The sequence below is a fragment of the Myotis myotis genome, unplaced genomic scaffold (genome assembly GCF_014108235.1).
Source record: "Myotis myotis isolate mMyoMyo1 unplaced genomic scaffold, mMyoMyo1.p scaffold_m19_p_4, whole genome shotgun sequence".
Taxonomy (NCBI): domain Eukaryota; kingdom Metazoa; phylum Chordata; class Mammalia; order Chiroptera; family Vespertilionidae; genus Myotis; species Myotis myotis.
Genome location: NW_023416346.1, coordinates 98,249,514 through 98,269,703, shown reverse-complemented (window position 1 = coordinate 98,269,703; position 20,190 = coordinate 98,249,514). Strand labels below are relative to the sequence as shown.

The 20,190-nt window shown below is 35.6% G+C and overlaps 1 protein-coding gene across 4 annotated transcripts in view; it reads left to right on the top strand.

Annotated features, from left to right (window-relative positions):
• The window catches only part of BRWD3 (bromodomain and WD repeat domain containing 3), a 153,755-nt gene that overhangs the window by 61,675 nt on the left and 71,890 nt on the right, over positions 1-20,190 (top strand). For all 4 annotated transcript variants that reach the window (XM_036304582.1, XM_036304583.1, XM_036304581.1 and 1 more), the window contains exons 9-14: positions 7,808-7,908; positions 8,466-8,536; positions 9,903-10,003; positions 11,593-11,633; positions 14,615-14,719; positions 15,789-15,942. In XM_036304582.1, coding sequence (XP_036160475.1) covers positions 7,808-7,908; positions 8,466-8,536; positions 9,903-10,003; positions 11,593-11,633; positions 14,615-14,719; positions 15,789-15,942 — 573 coding nt within the window. The remainder of the gene's footprint in view (positions 1-7,807; positions 7,909-8,465; positions 8,537-9,902; positions 10,004-11,592; positions 11,634-14,614; positions 14,720-15,788; positions 15,943-20,190) is intronic.

The window sequence follows — 20,190 nt, the reverse complement described above, 5'->3', positions numbered from 1 at the left end:
CTATCACATTTTTTTTCCTTATTGATTGCATCAAATCTCATGGCTTTGAATTTCATCTTTAGGCTGATGACTCTCAAATTTATCTTTGTGTCTTGGGACCTGTCATTTTGCTCCATACTTGTATATTCAACTACTCACTTATGAATGTCTACTACACATCTCAAAGACACCATATTTAAAATTGAACTCCTGTCTTCCTTCCTCAGATCTGATCCTCCCAAAGCTTTCCACATCTAAACAAATGACAGTTTAATCCTTCTAATTGCTCAGAGTAGTTATCCCAGACCTTTTCTTTATCTTATATCCCATATCTAAGTTGTTAGCAAATTATGATGGCTCTACCCTCAGAATGTGTCTAGAATCTGACAAATACTCATGACCTCCATCTTACTACCCTATTTTAATTATCTCTGATGAGATTGAAATAGACTTTTAACTGATCATCTTACTTCTTCTCTTCCCTCTCTCTTACCCCAGTCTAGCCTCTGCATAACAGACTAAGTGATTTTAAAATGGAAGTTAAATCATGTAACTGCTGCTCAGAACCTTCAATAGTTTCCAGACTCAGAGTTAAAGCCAAAGAAAGTCTATTTTCATACAATATTATATTAGTTTTAGGTATATCCTCCAGTGATTAGACATTATATAACTTACCAAGTGATCATCCTGATATATGTCATACTCATCTGACACCATACATAGTTATTAAAATATGATTGACTATATTCCTTATGCTGTACTTTACATCCCCCTGACTATTCTGTAATACCAACTTATACTGCTTAATCCCTTCACCTTTTTCACTCATCCCTTTAACCCCCTCCCATCTGGCAACTGTCAAAATGTTTTCTGTATCAACGAGTCTCTTTCTGTTCTACTTCTTTATTTTGTTTTTTAGATGCAAGGCGGGTGCCAACAGGGGCCCCATTATTGCTCCGCCTGCTGGTCACCCCCACAGATTGGCCCTGATCACCGGCCAGGCCTAGGGACCCTCAGATATTGGGAATATTCCTTTAGATTTAAAACCTGGCAAGGCTACTCTAACACTGAAAAAACAGGATGATGTAGTGATGACCTACATGGACTCTGGCTTGCATATTTTGTGGTCAGCCCTGATTCTGACACTTATAACTGTGTGACAAAGCAATTACTTAACTTCTCTCTGCTTCAGTTTTTCCACCCACACGATGGGGAAAATGGTACTACTGCCTCAGAAGGATCATGTTATGTACTACTTTTTATAATCAGGGCAAAAAAATGTAGCTTCCCATACAACAGCAAGATGCCTTTCACCTGTATGAAAAGTATGGTCACTGGTGCATGCAGCATCCCAGATTGTGAGAGGGAGGTCTGACTGCTGTTTTAGGCCTGACATCCCCCAATGGGTCCCAGATCACAAGAGGATGCAGGCTGAGTTTCATGCACCATGCCTCTGGTAGATAGATATGTATTTACTGCCATTTTATTCTTATTTTTTAAATGCTTTTCAAAAAAATCCTCACCCAAGGATATTTATTCCATTGCTTTTTAGAGGTGGGGGGGAGACAGAGAGAAACATCGATGTGAGAGCGACACATCAATTGGCTGCCTCCTGTCCACACCCCATCTGGGGCCAGGGATCAAGCCTGTAACCGAGGTACATGCCCTTGACTGGAATCGAACCTGGGACCCTTCAGTCTGAGGGCCAATGCTCTTATCCACCGAGCCAAACTGGCTAGGCTATTATTGGCTAGGGCTATTGTTCATATTTTTGATCTTTTTATTTTCCTTTTAAACAAAGACCCTTTAACATTTCATATAATACTTGTTTGGTGGTGATGAGCTTCTTTAGCTATTTCTTATCTGGGGAGCTCTTGATATGTCCTTCAATTCTAAAATGATAGCTTTGTTGGGTAGAATAATTTGGTTGTAGGTCCTTGCTTTTCACTGCTTTGAATATCTCTTGCCAATCTTTTCTTGTGCTGTGTCTAAGGTTCTCCCCCTGTCTTTAAACTTTTGCACTTTAATTATGATGTGTCTTGGTGTGGGCCTTTTAGGGTTTATCTTATTTGGGACTCTCTGAGCTTCCTGGACCTGTATGTCTATTTGCTTCAACAGGTTAGGGAAGTTTTCTGTCATTAGTCTTTCAAATAGGTTTTCATTGTATTGCTTTCTCTCTTCTTCAGGCAGCCCCATGATGTGAATGTTGGTACACCTGAAGTTGTACCAGAAAAATTCATTTTTCTTATTTTAAATTTATTTTTGTTGATTTTAGAGAGGAAGGGAGAAGGAGAGAGATGGAAACATCAGTATGCGAGAGAATCATTGATCAGCTGCCTCCTGCATGCCCCTTATTGGGGATCGAGCCTGCAACCTGGACATGTGCTCTGACGGGGAATCAAACTGTGACCTGGTTCATAGGTTGATGCTCAACTATTGAGCCACGCCAGGTGGGCTAATTTCTTTCTTTTTTTTTCTGTTCTGATTGTTTTTTGCTTTCTTACATTCCAAAGTGCTGATTTGATCCTCAGCTTCATCTTCTCTACTATTGATTCCCTGTAAATTTTTCTTCATTACAATTAGTTTATCCTTTATTTCTGGCTGGTTCTTTTTTTTAAATTTCTTTATTGGTTAAGGTATTACAAATGTGTCCTCATCCCCTCCATTAGCCCCCAACCCCCCCCCCCCCACTCATGCTCTCATCCCCCTGTTGTCCGTGTCCCCATTGGTTTGGCTTATATGCATGCATACAAGTCCGTTGATCTTTTCCCCTTACCCCCACCCTCCCCTACTTTCCCTCTGGGGATTGATAGTCTGATCGTTGTTTCTCTGTCTTTGGATCTGTCCCTGTTCATCAGTCTATGTTGTTCTCTATATTCCACAAATGAGTGAGATCATGTGGTATTTATCTTTCTCTGACTGGCTTATTTCACTTAGCATAATGCTGTCCAGTTCCATCCATGCTGTTTCAAATGGCTGGCTGGTTCTTTTTATGGTTTCCATGTCCTATTTTTATGCTGTTGAAATTCTCATTAAGTTCATCTACTCTCCTACTAAGTTCATTGAGCATCCTTAAAGCAGTGTTTTGAACTCTGCATCTACTAGATTACTTCTCTTATTCTTTTTCCAGAGTTTTGTTCTCTTCTTTCATTTGGGACGTGTTTCTTTACCTCCTCATTTTGGTAGCCTCCCTGTGTTTCTTTCCATGTATTAGGTAGAGCTGCTATGTCTCCCCAGCTTGGTAGAGTGGCTTTATATAGTAGGTCTTATAGGGTATAGTGGCACAGCCTCCCCATTCACCGAAGCTGGGCACTCCAGGTACGACCCTCCTGTTGTAGTTGAGCCTTGATTGCTGTTGGCACATCAGTGGAAGGGATCTATTATGAAGGCGATTGGCTACAAGGACTGGCTACAACCAACTTGGAGGATTAATTGTCCAGGGCCCCACCTCATGGAGTAGGACTTACATCAACAGTGTTCTCGTGCCCATTAAGTCTGCTTCTTGAGGTTATCTCTTATGGAGGAGGTTGAGTGGTGCTTCTATGTGCTCTAAAACTCTCTACTTTGTACACTGGCTCTTGGGATCCTGGCAGGTACAGGCCGAGGTCAGCTGCCAACTGTGCTCTGTTCAGGGCTTCTCAACATGAGCTATAGATGACTGCTACTGTGCTGGGTTTGGTGGTGCCCATGTGTGCCAAGCTGCAAACTAAGGCTGGCTATTGCTTGTGGACGTCTGGGGTCATGTAGGGAGAAGTATGGGGCATGCCAAGGCCAAATGCTACTCGTTTGAGAGACTTTTGGGAAGTCTGAATCTTGAGCCAAGATAGGCCATTCTTATGAAAAACTAGAAACATCTTGGGTGGGCCCACAAGTTGGATGGGGTAGGATATCAGGGAACCACCAGGGTGGGGCAAATAGTGATAGCCAGGTTGATGGAGACTTAGGAATGGTGCCCACCTACAAGCTGTGTGGGGGGCTCAGAAAAGGAACAACAGCCTCTGCCAGCACTTCTGTCTGGGAGAAAGATGCCTGGGAGAAAGCTGTCCCCGTTCCGTAGCTCTGGTCCTGATGCCAGACATTTTAGTTCCTCCTTGTATGTCCCTGGTGCCTTTCAAGCTACTGTTTGTGCCCCCAGCAGCCTTCCATTGCACTTAGCCACAATCCTTGTGGTTTTATTGTTTGCTTTATTTTTTATTTGTATTGAATTTATTGGGTTGTTATCCTATATAATAAAAGAGCTAATATGCTAATTAGACCAAACAGCAGAATGACCATCCAGACGACCTTCTGGACGATCTTCCAGATGAAGCTGGGGCTGTGAGGGCCTGTGAGGGCCGGCTGAGGCAGCCTGGGTTGCGAGGGCCAAGTCCCTTGCACGAATTTCATGCATCGGGCCTCTAGTTGATTAATTAAATTATAGATTTCAGGTATACAATTCTATAATACATCACCTGTATATTGTATTGTGTGTTCACTACACCAAGTCCAGTTTCTTTTCATCACCATTTATCCCTCCTTCACCCTCTTCTACCTCCCCCATTCCCCTTTCCCTCTGGTAAGCACAGTACTTTTGTCTTTGTCTATGAGTTTATTTTTCAGCTAGAAGTTATGGGGACTTCTCTTCCTGGCACTGGAACTCTGAACTGGGGCACCTGGTATGTGGCTGGAATCCTTCCTCCTCAGGGAGACCTCTGCAGCCAAGACATCCCTCTTGATTTTTATCTGCCACATATGGTGTGGGACCATCCTGATCTTTGTCTCTACCCCTTTTACCAGTTTAGATATGACTTCTTCTTTATGTCTTTAGTTGTAGGACTTCGTTCAGATAGATTTCTGGCAGTTCTGAATGATAGTTATTCTGTAGTTTACTTGTAATTTTGATGTGGTTGTGTGAGAATGCGAGTATCACATTTAACTATGCCATCACCTTGACCAGAAGCACAAAGCCAAAGTGTGTGTGTGTGTGTGTGTGTGTGTGTACACTATTGATTTCAGAGTAGGGAGAGGGAGAGAGAGAGAGAAACATCAATGATGAGAAAGAATCACTGATTAGCTGCCTCCTGCACACCCCCTACTGGGGATTGAGCCTGCAACCTGGGCATGTCCCCTGACTGGGAATCGAACCGTGACATTCTGGTTCATAGGTTGGCGCTCAATCATTGAGCCATGCCAGCTGGGCAAAACCAAAGTCTTTATAGTGACCCACAATACCTTACTTACATTCTCAGCCCCTTGCTGTTTGACCTACCTCACCTCTTTCTGCTTGTTTCCTCTTATTCTGCTTATTAGCTACATTCTCTGCTTTTTTTTTTCCTCACCTAAGGATATTTTTCCATTGATTTTTAGAGAGAGTAGAAGAGGGAGGGAAAGACAGAGAAATATCGATGTGTTCACATCGATTTGGCTGCCTCCTGTACGTGCCCCGACCAGGGCCTGGGCTGGAGAGGAGACTGTACCCGAGGTACGCACCCTTGACCAGAATTGAACCTGGGACCCTTCATCCATAGGCCGATGCTTTATCCACTGAGCCAAACTGGCTAGGGCTCCTCTCTGCTTTTTAGACCTCTCTAGCTACACTCCTGCCTTTGCTTTTACTCTTTCATGGCTCTGGAATAGTCTTCAATGAATATTCACATGGCTTGTTCCTTCAATATCTAAGCTCTTTGTGCAAATGTCACTTTGTCAGGGAGATCTTCTCTGACCACCTTACTACTTTGAAATTGTAAATTGTCGTCCCCCCACCAACATTTCCTATCTCCCTATAGTTTCATTTTTGTCCATACTAATGATCAACGTTTAGCATGCATTCTATATGCTTTATTTATTCTTTGCTAATTGTCTCTATTAACATTATGCTATATTATCCTTCCCGTTTCTTTTTCTGAAAAGTTTAGATAAAATGGTATGATGTTAGTAGTGGTTGCTTCTGGGTGATGGGATTATAATTAGCTTTTATTCTGTTTTTCTATATTTCCTATATTTTCGTCAATAACTATGTATTTGTATTTGGAAACACACATATAAGTGTTTTCTTTGTATAATCTCTAACATGATTTCTCATTTAAAAACAATCCAGTTAAGGTACACTTATGGGCTATATCATCCTTTGTGTTTGATGAAGCAGTTTAAATATAATGGGAATAATAAATTTTTTCTTGAAACTTAATAAAATTATACTATTTCATACTTAATTGTCTCTTTCCTATATATCAGAGATCAGCAAATCTATTGGCCAGTTAGTAAATATTTTAGGCCTTGCAGGGCATATTATCTCTGTTGCAACTAAACTGTTATTGGGTGCAAAAGCAGCCATAGACACTGTAAGTTGATGTATTCCAATAAAACTTTATTTAGAGAAACAGGCACCAATTTTGATTTGGTATGTGAGCTGTAATTTGTAGACTCCTGTTAAACACTGTGGATTAAACTTTCTAATGGAAGCTCCTCTATCTCAGAAGTGAAGATATAAACATGCTACTTCAGTATTGGTTTATTTTACTGTGCATCAACTGTTAATGGATAATATTAATTGATAATTTTTATTTGGTTTTAACTCTAGTCATTTGAAGTTCTATGCTTCCAAAAAAAAACTAAAGAAATGATTTCTAATATCTATAATGATCATTTCCTTTTTATTTAAGTTCAGGATTTATTTAAACTTTAAGCATCTTGATCCTTAGTCGTCATTTCAGTGAAAGGTGTATATTTATTTCTGTTTGGGATTTTAAATCTCCCAGGCATTCTGGAGACTGTGTTTTGATTTTCAACTTTTTCCTTGTCCCAGGCATCATGAAACCAGTGGCTTTTCTCTTTGTGATTTTTTTTTTTGAGGACTTGTAAAATACTGAAAATTAGAGCTTGAGAATCCTACATGATAAATGGTCTACCTAGGGTAGAAGTCATACTTTAAATAGGCAACTTAATCTGTTGTTTAATCTATTTTTCCCACAGTGATATGAACACAGATTTCATCTAGTTTACATTATCCATAAAAACAAATAAAAATGATTTAAATTTAAAAAGGACTAAATTGACATTGTACTTCATTGAAGTAACTGTTTAAACAAACTATTAAAACTCAAATACTTAGATGTTAGCTACCTAATCATTGATTATAGATTTACTTATGATACCTTATTCATATGGAACTAAAAGTTTCATAATTATTGCTCTATAAGCATATATTTAGCAGATTTGTAATGGTTTAACTAGTAATGACTTTGAGTTTTTTTCTCCCATAAAAGTATTGAAGTAGCCCTGACTGGGTGGCTCAGTTTGTTGGAGCATCATCCCACACCAAAAAGTTGCTGTTTCGATTCCTTGTCAGGGCACATACCAAGGTTACAGTTTCGATTCCAGGTTGAGGAACAGGTGGGAGGCAACCAATCGATGTTTCTCTATCTTTCTCTCTCTCTCTGTCTCCCCCAACCTTGTCTCTCTCTCTCCCGCCCCCCCTCTCCCTCTCCCTCTCTCCCTTTCTTTCCCCCTTTCTCTCTAAAATCAGTTTAACAAAAAAATATATCTTCGGGTGAGAATTTTTAAAAAGCATTGAATAAACTTAAAGAGTGATGTTGAATAATTTTAAAATAATTATTTTTAGGACTAAAATAATTATCCTACATTCAATGACTGATTTTTTTCTTCACTTTTTTTGACATTTTGTAAGATATTCATTCATGTAAGATATTTAAATAATTTATTCAAACTGAAATTCTTGTGAATTTATTTAAAGTAATTTGTTAAAGTGGTTATAATTTTAGAACATACTGTGTTTAAAAAAAGTTTGAACCTGAAAGCTTTTTAATTGAATTAGAACTTGTTTGTTTAGTTTTGTCCATCAACTAAAGGCACAACCAGATACCTCACTTCTACTGGTGCTGATGGAACAATCTGTTTCTGGCAATGGCATGTAAAAACAATGAAATTTAGGTAAGTTTGCATTTGGGTTACATATTTGGTGAAAAGTCAAGTGCTTTCATTTTTCTTTATTACCTTGAAAGATTCTTAGTAGTCCATGTATTTAAGTATATAAATATATATGTGCATGTGTGTGTATATACATTCATACTTACTTCAGGTGGATGCTAGAGATTTCAGAATAAAATTTTTATGAATTCAATGTTGAGACTAATTTATACATAAAATTTTGGTAATGACTATTTCATTTCTTATTCTGGTAAGAAGATTTTGAAATTGTAATGGTAATAGTAAGTAATACGGTAATATATATTTGTAAAGCTATAATAATAATACTGATATCATAAAGTGTATTTATAAGGTTAAATGCATTTTTAACCTGAATGAGAAGACTAGTACTTATCGACTGCTTCTATTTTGTGGTTTCAATAATATTAATGCTATCTGTTAATATAGATAGGCAATAATATTAATGCCTATCTACTAATGCTAAATCTGTCAGTGCTAAGATTCTTGCACATTAAATGAACATATTAAAAATTAAAAAAAACTTCTTTCTTTTCTCTTAGAGATCGCCCAGTTAAATTTACTGAGAGATCCAGACCTGGAGTTCAGATATCTTGTTCATCTTTCAGTTCTGGTATGCATAAAAATTGAATGTTTTGAGTACCCAAAATATTAAATGATTCAGTTACGAAAGATATATTTTTCAATTTTGTTCAGGAAAAAAAAAATGCATATGTTTGAGTGTTAATATAATCATGCCAAAAATGTGAACCATATTTTTTAATAGGTGGACCTTTATGGACTCTTAACTTGTGATACCTTTGGAGTTTTTTTTCTTATTTGTAAGTGATGTGTTTTTATATAATGCAGAACTTAGTTGGTAAAAACAAACCCTTTCCACCCCCAATTCCACACTAAAATCCTGCCCAGACTTTTCAGAAAACATATACTGTGGCTCCATATAAAAGACACTTTTACAGTCTATAGACAGTACTTATCTACTGCTATGAATTGCAAGCTAATTAACCTTTTTCTCATTGTGAAAAAATATAAAGTAAAATTTACCAATTTAATAACCAGTGTAGAGTTCCATGGCATTAAGTATACTCACATTATATTGTATACATGACCACCATCATCTATCTCCAGAATTTTTCATCATCTGAAAATGGTTTTTGAGTTTTTGCACTCGACACCACTGTGGCCACTATACTATAAAGAGAATTGTAAATATAGGTTATTTAATGAACAATTTTATGTTTACGTTAAATATAAAGAATTCCTTGAGGCTGTGACCTTTTATGTTTATGATCCAAAGTCCTTTATTTAGTGTAAAGTTGGTGGATTTTTTAAAAATATCTTCTGCCCTAGCTGATTGCTCAGTAGATAGATTGTTGGCCTATGGACTGAAAGGTTCTTAGTTCGATTCCGGTCGAAGTGCACATTCCCGGGTTTCCGGCTCTATCCCCAGTAGGGGGCAGCCGATCAATGAGTCTCCCTCATCATTGATATTTCTATCTCTCTCCCTCTCTCCCGCTTCCTCTCTGAAATTAATAAAAATATACTTAAAAAAATATATGTTCTTATTGATTTCAGAGAGAGGAAGGGAGAGGGAGAGAGAGATAGAAACATCAATGATCAGAATAATTGATAGGCTGGCTGCCTCCTGCACACCGCGTTGTGGGGTTCGAACTTGCAACCCATGCATGTGCCATGAGCAGGAATCATACTGAATAGGTTGACGCTCAACTGCTGAGCCACACCGGCTGGGCAAGTTGGTAGATTTTTATTGGGTTAATGGTATAGTTCTATTTTAAATATTTCTCTATTTTTTGAATTTTAGTTATATTTCTCTGAAATGTTACTATATCTTTAACCATTAGAAGATAACCTTATGTTTTTTGAAGCCATTTCATTAATGTAATTTAGCATATAACTAAGAAAGCAATCAGAGGGGTTTTTAAGTTCTTTGCTACAATGTTTGTTTTTTAATCCTCCAGGTGGTATGTTCATTACAACAGGTAGTACTGACCATGTGATCAGAATATATTATTTGGGTTCTGAGATTCCTGAGAAAATTGCTGAGTTAGAGTCACATACGGTAAGAAAACAATGAAAAACTATGTTGCTTTCTTTTTTAGCAACCCTAAAAAATTGGTTTTATTTCTTTTCTGGTTTGTACTCTAATTTAATATAGATTGGTGCTTAAATCTATATGATAAGATATCCCTTTAGTAATGAAGATCAGTGTGAAAATTTGGATTTAGTATGGTTATAATACTTAATATAATTTCTATTTTACTATATGAAAAAAGAAAAATATATATATTGCAGTGATAATTTATGAAAACCCTCATTTCAACTGCTGTATTTTATTAATTATAAGCTGGTTGTTACTTTAATGTCTACATACTTACTAAAAGACATTAAATATTACTTAGGAAAAAAACACTGTTTAGTGATTTTAGCTTCTTGATTGTTTTCCAAATGCTAGAAGGAGGTAGTAAATAAATGAAAAGAATCAAGGGGACGGGGGGAAAAGAAGAAAAATTATTTTTTCAAGGCCCAGCTCAGAAAAAAAGTTAGAAAACATAAAACATTGCCTGTTGAAATTAGTGGTGGCTGTTAGTCATTGGAAATAAGATGTCTTTTCAAAACATCTAAGTTTAATTATGGTAGTGATAATCCAGAATCTGTCAGATAAATACTGCAGTGAAGTCATGGAACAGTGTGAATCACAGATACCTCTGAACATAGAAAGACAATTTAATAATTTTTAAAAATGAAAAATAATGAAATGCAAAGGTATTTACTATCTGAACTTTTTAACAATTAAGTTCGAATGAATGGTTTTTGAAAATGTGTACAATATTTGAGGGTACATTTTAGTTTATTATTAAGGAATAAAGAGGCAGAAAACAAATTGTTTGGTTTATACTTTATTCTTCTCATCTCAATATACATTATATTAAAAGAAGATTCAAATAGCAGTATCTAAACCAGTGATGACGAACCTTTTGAGCTCGGCGTGTCAGGATTTTGAAAAACCCTAACTTAACTCTGGTGCCGTGTCACATATAGAAATTTTTGGATATTTGCAACCATAGTAAAATAAAGACTTATAATTTTGATATTTATTTTATATATTTAAATGCCATTTAACAAAGAAAAATCAACCAAAAAAATGAGTTCACGTGTCACCTCTGACACGTGTGTCATAGGTTCACCATCACTGATCTAAACTATATTGTCAGGCGACTCCATTGTAAAATAATTAAATAAACTGTGTGAGAAATAGGAAATGACTGATTTGTTTTCTGAAATTTAAGAAAGAGTTAAGTGGGAAATTTCATTCAACTACTATTATATTAGTTATTTTAAGGTGGTATTTTCATTAGTGTGCTGTTTTATTATGGGGGGCATAATAAACTTAATACCTAGTCAGAACTATCTGTCTCTTGAGATTATTGTTTAGAAACAGGTTTGCATATGTTTGGATTGTCTCAAATTACAACTCCATAGTTAATGCATTGTTTCAGCCTTTTAAACAAAATTTGAGTTCTTTAAGAAAATTATAGTATTAAAAAATCTACTCCATGATGCTTTTGCATGTGAATTTGAGGGGAAGAGTATTTTATTCATTTTACAAATTAATTAACACTAATAGAAATTTGTTTTTTTATGTCATAGGACAAAGTTGTTGCTGTTCAATTCTGTAACAATGGAGACAGGTAACTACTGTAGTACTTATCTTTGTAAACAGATATTTGATATATTTTGTCTCCATTCACTCAGAATTAGCTACCTCGACTCCTTATTTCTATACTTTATTTCTGTCCAGTCACTTAGGCTGAAACCCTTTGTCTATCTCTGATGATATCCTTACCCCATCTCTTCTAAACTTCTATTCAAGTAGTCATCATAGGCTATCAGTGCTTTCTTTCTGAATTATTTTTTTTTTCTCTTTTTCCATTTCTGTTTTCCCCCACCTTCGTCAGGATTCCATTATTTGACCCTTTACCATCAGTTTTCTTCTCCCGTCTAAATACTTCCTGTCCATTTCTGCCAGATCAGCATTGCTCTTCTCAGAAAATTTTAGTGTTACTTCTTGGTCTATAAAATAGACCTCAGTGTCTTAGCCTGGCATTCAGAACTCTCTACAACTGGATTTTAGACCTACATTCTTAATTCATCTTCTATTCCTATATAAATTCTTAAATCCACCTAGTTGATTTAATCATTGTTCTTATTATATCCCACATATATTTTAACATCCATCGTTTCTTTATACTTTACCTCACACCATTCTTACCCAGAAATAGCATTTACCTACACTTCACTTCTCTTTCCCTCCTACATCTATCATCTCCCTTCCACTCTCCTTACCTCTTTTTTCCCTCTTCTGTTTCTTCTTTAAGTTTTGTCTTCCTTTTAAGGTTCATGCCCTACCTGAAACCTTTCCTGACTTCTCCAGATTTTAACTCCCTAGTGTCCTGCTGAACATCTGTATCACTAATTGTATCTAGTATTCATATGATACATATTTTCTATGTCTGTAAAACTCAGAAATTATATACAGGTATTCGTGTACCCTCTCAAATGTCTGATCCTGAAAAGGTGATAATCTTTCCTTGACTAAAAATTGACTGACAATAGATTAAAAAATGTAACCACTTAACATAACTTGTATCCCTATATTTCTCTAAGGACTTTCTGTAGATTACCATGTTTTATTTTTAACTATTTTCAGACAGTAGGTGATTACTATTATCTTGATCTTTGTTAAATGCAAGAGTAAATAATGACGGTCTACAAAGAATGACACCTATACAGTATTAGCAATGAAAAAAACATTCAAATGATTTTTAAGGTTGGTTTATTGCACAATATTTAGTTATACACCTGAAGATTTGTTTTATTATGACTTTTTCATGCTAAAAGAATCTGAATTAAATTCCTTGCCTTTTTTCTTTTTAAATATATTTTAATTGATTTCAGAGAAGAAGGGAGAGGGAGAGAGAGATGATTGAAACATCAATGATGAGAGAGAATCATTGATTGGCTGCCTCCTGCATGCCCCCCACCAGGGATCGAGCCCACAACCCTGGGCATGTGCCCTTGACCGGAATTGAACCTGGGACCTTTTGGTCCTCAGGCCAACGTTCTATCCACTGAACCAACCAGCCAGGGCTTCTTGCCTTTTTTCTTAAAGTAGAAACTCTCTTAACTAGTTATGTGGTCAATAAATACATCAAAATTTTCAAGATGTACAATTTTACTAATGATCAAAGAAATGCAATTTAGAATAATATTAACAATATTTTTCTTTAAGAATGACGAGATAATGAAGAATGATAACACCCAATATAGCCAAGAGTTTAGAGAAAATGGCTTCTCTCCCATAATTTTTTATGAGATTATAAATTATTAAAAACTTTGGAAGTAATTTGGCAGTATGTTTCAAAAGCTTAAAAAATGTGTCTATCCTTTGACTCTGCAAAGATGTATATTGAGATTCATCACATTATCTATGATCGTGAAGGCTGGAAATAGTATAAATATTCATCATTGGGGGGTTGATTAAATACATTTTGATACAGCCATATAGTTGAGCACATTAAAAATGATGTCAGTGATTGAGTGTCGACCTATGAACCAGGAGGTCATGGTTCTATTCCTGATTGGGACATGCCTGGGTTGTGGGCTTGATCCCTAGTGAGGGACGTTGAGAAGGCAGAGGATCAATGATTCTCATTATTGATGTTTTTATCTCTCTCCCTCTCCCTTCCTCTCTGAAATCAATAAAAAATACATATTTTAAAAAATGTGTTAGTTTTGTATTTGTACACAGAAATATTTCTATAAAATATACTGAAGTTAGGGAAAGGCATTATAAAACATCATATATTGTGTAATTCTATTTTCTTTGGATAGAATATATAAGTATATATTTTTGTCTTTTATAAAGTACTCAAAGCATAGAAACATATGAACAGTGATGGAATTATTGCTGAATGAGTGTATTTTTATGTTATATTGAAATATAATCCTCATAACATAAAATTTAATGGTTTTTAGTATATTCATAGAATTGTGCAACATTCAACACAATCAATTTTAGAACATTTTAATCACCTTAAAAAGAAATCTCATACCTTGTAGCTCTCAATCTACATTCTTTTTACACTCCCACCCTCAGCTCTGGTCAACCATTATTTACTTTTTGTCTCTAGATTTGCCCATTCTGGACATTTCATAAGTGAAATCTTTTGTGACTGATTTCTTTCACTTAGCATAATGTTTTCAATATTCATCCATGTTGCAGCATATATCATTATTTCTTTCCTTTTTATTGATGAATATTATTTGAATGTATGGAATATACCACAGTTTATCCATTTATCAGTTGATGGACATTTGGGTTGGTGCCACTTCTTGGCCTGTTATGAATAATGCCATAAATATTTGTATACAAGTTTTTGTGTGGACTAATGTTTTCATTTCCTTTGGATATATACCTGGGGGTAGAATTGCTAGGTCATACAGTAACTTGTTTATCCTTTTGAGGAACTGCCAACTGTTTTCTAAAGTACACCATTGTTGTTCTCCCCAGTAGTAATATGTGGATGAAAGTATTACTTTTATGATTAGCAAAAAAGTGATTTCCTTTTTGGAGGAAACTAATAAGGGTATTTTTACTTTTTCTTTGCAGTTTAAGATTTGTTAGTGGAAGCAGAGATGGAACAGCAAGAATTTGGCAATATCAGCAACAAGAATGGAAAAGTATAGTGCTAGATATGGCTACTAAAATGACTGGGTAAGTTTGGATATTAGGTATTTCATTAGTTTTCAGAAGGCATAGTATCTTACATTATTGAATTATATTTAATAATGAAAGTAAAATATCTTTTTAGATTAGTAAATAGTTTAGAGTTATTTGGTAGGTGTGAAATTTGCATCTGTACTTTGTTTCCAAATAAATTGCCTTTTGCTTTTGATTGACATACTGGATGATAGAAATATTGCTGACTCATTTAAAATTCTGGACTCTTATGATCACTGTGCTCTACTAATGCCCATGGAGTCATTCTCTTAGTTTTCTACAGGTCATATACAGGGAGCCCCCAAAAAATGTGTGTTGAAGGCAGTGTTTATAAAAATACATTTCATTTTCAAAATGTAAGCGAATCTACAGCTATCAGCTGTTAAAGTATGTATACAGTTTGAGGTTATCCCTATTGTATGTCATTATATATTTATTTTCCTAATTTACTAAGGATACCTTTAGAATTTTTCTTATTGTTAGCATTCCTACTCAACATTATAAGTACACTTAATCAGCATCTTTTTCCTTATCTTCACTATTGATTGAAAGATCAATAGTTTATGACTGAAATTAATTATATTTCCATTTATAACAATATAGAACTGACTTTGTAATCATAGCCAGCTACTGATGATGTTATATTCAATTAAACCAAAAGTTACCAAATCTCTTACTGCACTTGCATATGATCTATTAGTTTCACAAAATTTAATATTTAAGGGAATAAAGTGTCCATATATGTTTTCTTTATATTTTCTAGTATCTAGTATTTTAAGGTGTTCATAGATTTCTTTTTAATTTCGCTTTTCTGTTGTTCTTGTGTAACTACATGTAAAATTTTTGCCACTTGTGTCCTTTTTTTCTTCCCTAAAATAAGCTATTGATATTGGCCTATGCAGGTATTTTTTATTTTATTTCATCAGTACTTAAATTTATGTTTTATAATTTATATCCAAAAATTGGCATACTCCTGGGGAAATTTTTTGACATAATTTACTATGTTAGTTGCACTTTTGTTAAGAATTTACAGTGTATGAATACTGCAAATTATTTTGTTTAGGAATAACTTGCCTTCTGGGGAAGACAAGGTCACTAAACTTAAGGTGACTATGGTAGCCTGGGATCGCTATGACACCACAATTATTACTGCAGTGAACAATTTCCTTTTGAAAGTATGGAATTCAGTCACTGGGCAACTTCTTCATACATTATCCGTAAGTATTCTATTTTTAGAATAATTAAAATGGTCAAAAAGGGCATTCTAGAAGACAGGAAATTTATGTTCCAGTTTACTTTCTATGACTTACTATCCCTTAGAGAAGTAATTATGTGAGGTACCTCTGTTTACATATCTGCAAAATAGTGACGACACATGGTATAGCTCCTAAAAGCAGTTATGAAAATTTTCAAGATCCTTTCCAGTTCTGGTATTTATCTGTTATGTTAGTGTATGCAGCCAAGAATATATGTTATTTTGTTTCTGGCATGCACTGGGACTTTTTGTTGTTACTATTTTAGGGATAGAACTAACTTTGTTTTGACAAGGATATTTTATATATTCTACCTTCATAGATTAGTTTATGTAAGAAATGGAGGTAAGAGGAAGTTGGAGAAAAAGCTGTCTTTTCCTCTTTCTTCTATCTTTGTTAATCTTCACCCAAAGATATTTTTTCCGATTGAATTTTAGAGAGATTGGAAGGGAGAGGGAGACACATACAGAGAGAGAAACATTGATTTGAGAGAGACACTTCAATTGGTTGCCTCCTTCATGGGGCCCTGACCTGGGCTGGGATTGAACCTGAAACGAAGGTATGCACCCTTGACTGGAATTGAACCCACAGGCCGACTGAGCCAATTCAGCTAGGGCTCCTCTTTCTTTTTTTTTAAAAAAAATGTATTTGTCATAGTAAAAGGCTGCTATACTTGTGTTGTGAAAGTTGATAGGATTAATAACTGAAATTACATGGGTGTGTTTGATGCTTGGCAGTTTAAGATAGTTCAAGTTGACTTCAAGTTAAATTAAATTATTGATTCATAGGTGAAGGGCCAAGTGTTTGCCCTATGGTTTATACCACCAAATTTCAACCCATGTGCTGCAGCATGCTGGTGTGCCACAAGAATTTTCAAAATATGATTATTTAGTCAGGGTCACTGACCTCTTTTCCCTTAGATTGTCAAATTAAAAAACAACAACAACAATAGCCATACAGTGTGAATAAATCAAAATTAAATCTATTTTTTTGTCAGATCAGCAAAAATATAATGTCTTTTTTGGTGTGCCACAAAATTTTAGTAATTACTTTTTCTTGAGATGAAAAAGGTTTAAAATCGCTGGTAAATAAAGTAGTGATAGGGATTAGAAACCAATTCTCATAACTTGAGTTTGCAGCATACCATGGTTCAATCCTTATTGACTCCTTTCTGAGATAATCTTATCTAATGCATATTAGCTTTCTAAAGATTTCTTTAATTTTGGGTGGATTTCCAGTTTATCTTTCATATACCTCCTATGTTCTCTTTCCTAAATAAAACTTTAACACTGTTTAGTGGAATTTTAGGTTCTTCCTTATATATATAAGCCAGCACTTATCTCATTCTGGCTTTCTCTGTTCCCTAGTATAAGTTTCTGTTAATATGTGTGGAAAATCCTTTACTATTTGCTTGATTATTTTTTAATATTTTTTAATTGATTTCAGAGAGAGGAAGGGAGAGGGAGAGAGGGATAGAAAAATCAATGATAAGAGAGAACCATTGATCAGCTGCCTCCTGCATGCCAGGGATTGAGCCCATAACCCAGGCACATGTCCTGACCAGGAATCAAACTGTGACCTCCTGGTTCATGGGTTGATGCTCAACTACTGAGCCACCTCAGCCAGGCTGCTTGCTTGATTCATTGTTAGGAAATGTTTGTCAATGTTGGCACACTCTAATAGAAATGTAATGAGCCACATATTAATTTTTCTAGCAGCCCACAATAAAAAGGTAAAGTCCAGCAGGTGAAATTAATTTTAATAATATACTAGAGGCCCAGTGCAGGAAATTTGTGCACTCGGGGTGGGTGGGGGTCCCTCAGCCCAGTCTGAGCCCTCTCACAGTCCAGGAGCCTCAGGGGATGTCCAACTGATGCCTTAGCACTGCCGCGGAGGCAGGAGAGGTTCCCACCACCGCTGCTGCACTCACCTGCAGTGAGCCTGGCTTAGCGCTCTGGCTGAGCAGCCCTCCCCCTGTGGGAGCGCACTGACCACCAGGGGGCAGCTCCTGTGTTGAGCATCTGCCCTCTGGTGGTCAGTGAACATCATAGCAACTGGTCGTTCTTCCATTCGGTCAATTTGCATATTAGCCTTTTATTATGTAGGATTTTATGTAACCTAGTATATCCAAACTAGTAGCATTTCAACATATAATTAATATAAAATTATTAATGAAATATATTTTTAAAAAATCTTTTTATTGGTTTCAGAGAGGAAGGGAGAGGGAGAAAGAGATAGAAACATCAATGATGAGAGAGAATTATTGATCAGCTGCCTCCTGCACACTCCACATTGGGGATCAAGTCCGTAACCCGGGCATGTGCCCCAAACTGGAAATCAAACTGTGACCTCCTGGTTCATAGGTCAAGACTCGACCATTGAGCCACGCTGGCTGGACTTAATGAAATCTTTTGCTTTCTTTTTTTCACACTAAATCTTTGAAATCAACTGTGTGTTTTATACTTAGAGAATATCTCAATTCAGACTAGCCACATTGCAAATGCTTAATACCCGTATGTGGTTAAAACTACACTATTAGACAGCACAAGTCTATATGTCTAAAAATCACAATTTCAAAGGCCATGTTATAGCCATTGATTTTATAAATCCATGTAAAATTCTTTCTTGATAAGTACCTTAATTTAGAGTTTTGTTTAGTTGTACTATTACCATGGGCTGACTCATAGGTTATCTGTTTTCTGTGAATTTTACTGAAGAAATTTTAGAACAGATTACTTTCAGTCCTTATAACAGTCAAATTTACTTAGTTTTTGTAAAGAGCTTATATTTTCTGTGTTAACAATTTGTATATCAGGGTCTTAGTGGGGTATAAAGTTTTTCCATTCAGCAAATACTTACTGAGCATCTCCTATGTGCCAGCCACTAAGTTGGGTATTAGTAATAAATGATTTTATAACCTATTAGGAGAAAAAATTAATCAAATAAATGCTAAGAAAGAGAAGTGCAAAATAAAATGCAAGTTTCTAACAAGTTGACAAAACCTGCTCTGGGAGAGTCAGAACAAGTTTCCTGAGGAAGTGAAGTTTGAGTTAAGATTTGAAAGGTAGATAGAAATTACCCAGGTCTTAGCCTAAATGTCACATCCTTGACAAGGCCTTTGCTGATCAAACAATCTGGATTGGCCTCCCCTTGCTTTATTTTAATCATAGTGTTTATCACTTCCTGATATTTTTCTTGCTTACTTTCTTTCTCAACATGGTAGGAGATCAATAAATATTTGATAAATCACATATGTGAGGAGATTCAAAAGTCCTTACAGCAGTAGGGAAAAGCATGTACAAAGGTCCTGGGGTAGAAGGGAATTGAAAGAAAGCCAATTTTTGGCTGAAGCACAGAAAGCAGAAATAGAGTGTCACTAGATAGAATTGAAGAAATGGACAGGGGCCAGACCATGTGAGAGCTCCCCAAAGACTATTTGGGAATCATTAAAGAGTTTAAAAGCAAAGGTATTACCTGTGAATTATTGCTTTTGAAAAATACCATACAAGTCTGGCAACAGAATAATTAGATTGGAGATAAGAATGACATTGGGTATAGTCAAGAGTAGGATGGACCATTATGATAATTTGGATTTGTGTGGTGGTGGTAGAAATAGAAGTGTACTTAATAAATAAAAATAGGACAGATGATGAGTCTTAAGACATTACTGGATTTGACTAGGTTTTGTTCCCTAGATCCTGTGTCTATGCAGTATCCCAAGGCATATGACCAAAATATTAATTCTCCTATTTAAGAGCCTTTTTTTCCTATTATACACTGAAGTAATTGTAGCATTAAAATTTAACAAAGTAATTTTATTGTTTACTTGTTAGGATCCTGCAAAAATATTTACTGTATCAAATTGATTATTCAGGAAGAGATTTTTATTATAACAAAAGATTTTGTAGTAGTCACTGGGTAAGCAGTTTTGATAAATTTTAATTGTGATAATATTTATTGTATTGGGATTTTACCTTCTAATCTTAACACTTCACATTGTCAGCCTGTCTGCAATTATTTTTAATAAGCTTTATTTTTGTCCATGATGGTAATGTGGCAGGATACTCTATTGTATTTCTTATACAGTGATTTGGGATAAGGTGCACTTTGTAGATTCAAAATATATGATCATTTCTAGAGGCTCTTGATGTATAATATGATGTTTTATTAAGTGAAATTCAACTTCAGGATGTCTTGTATCTTTTTCTAAGA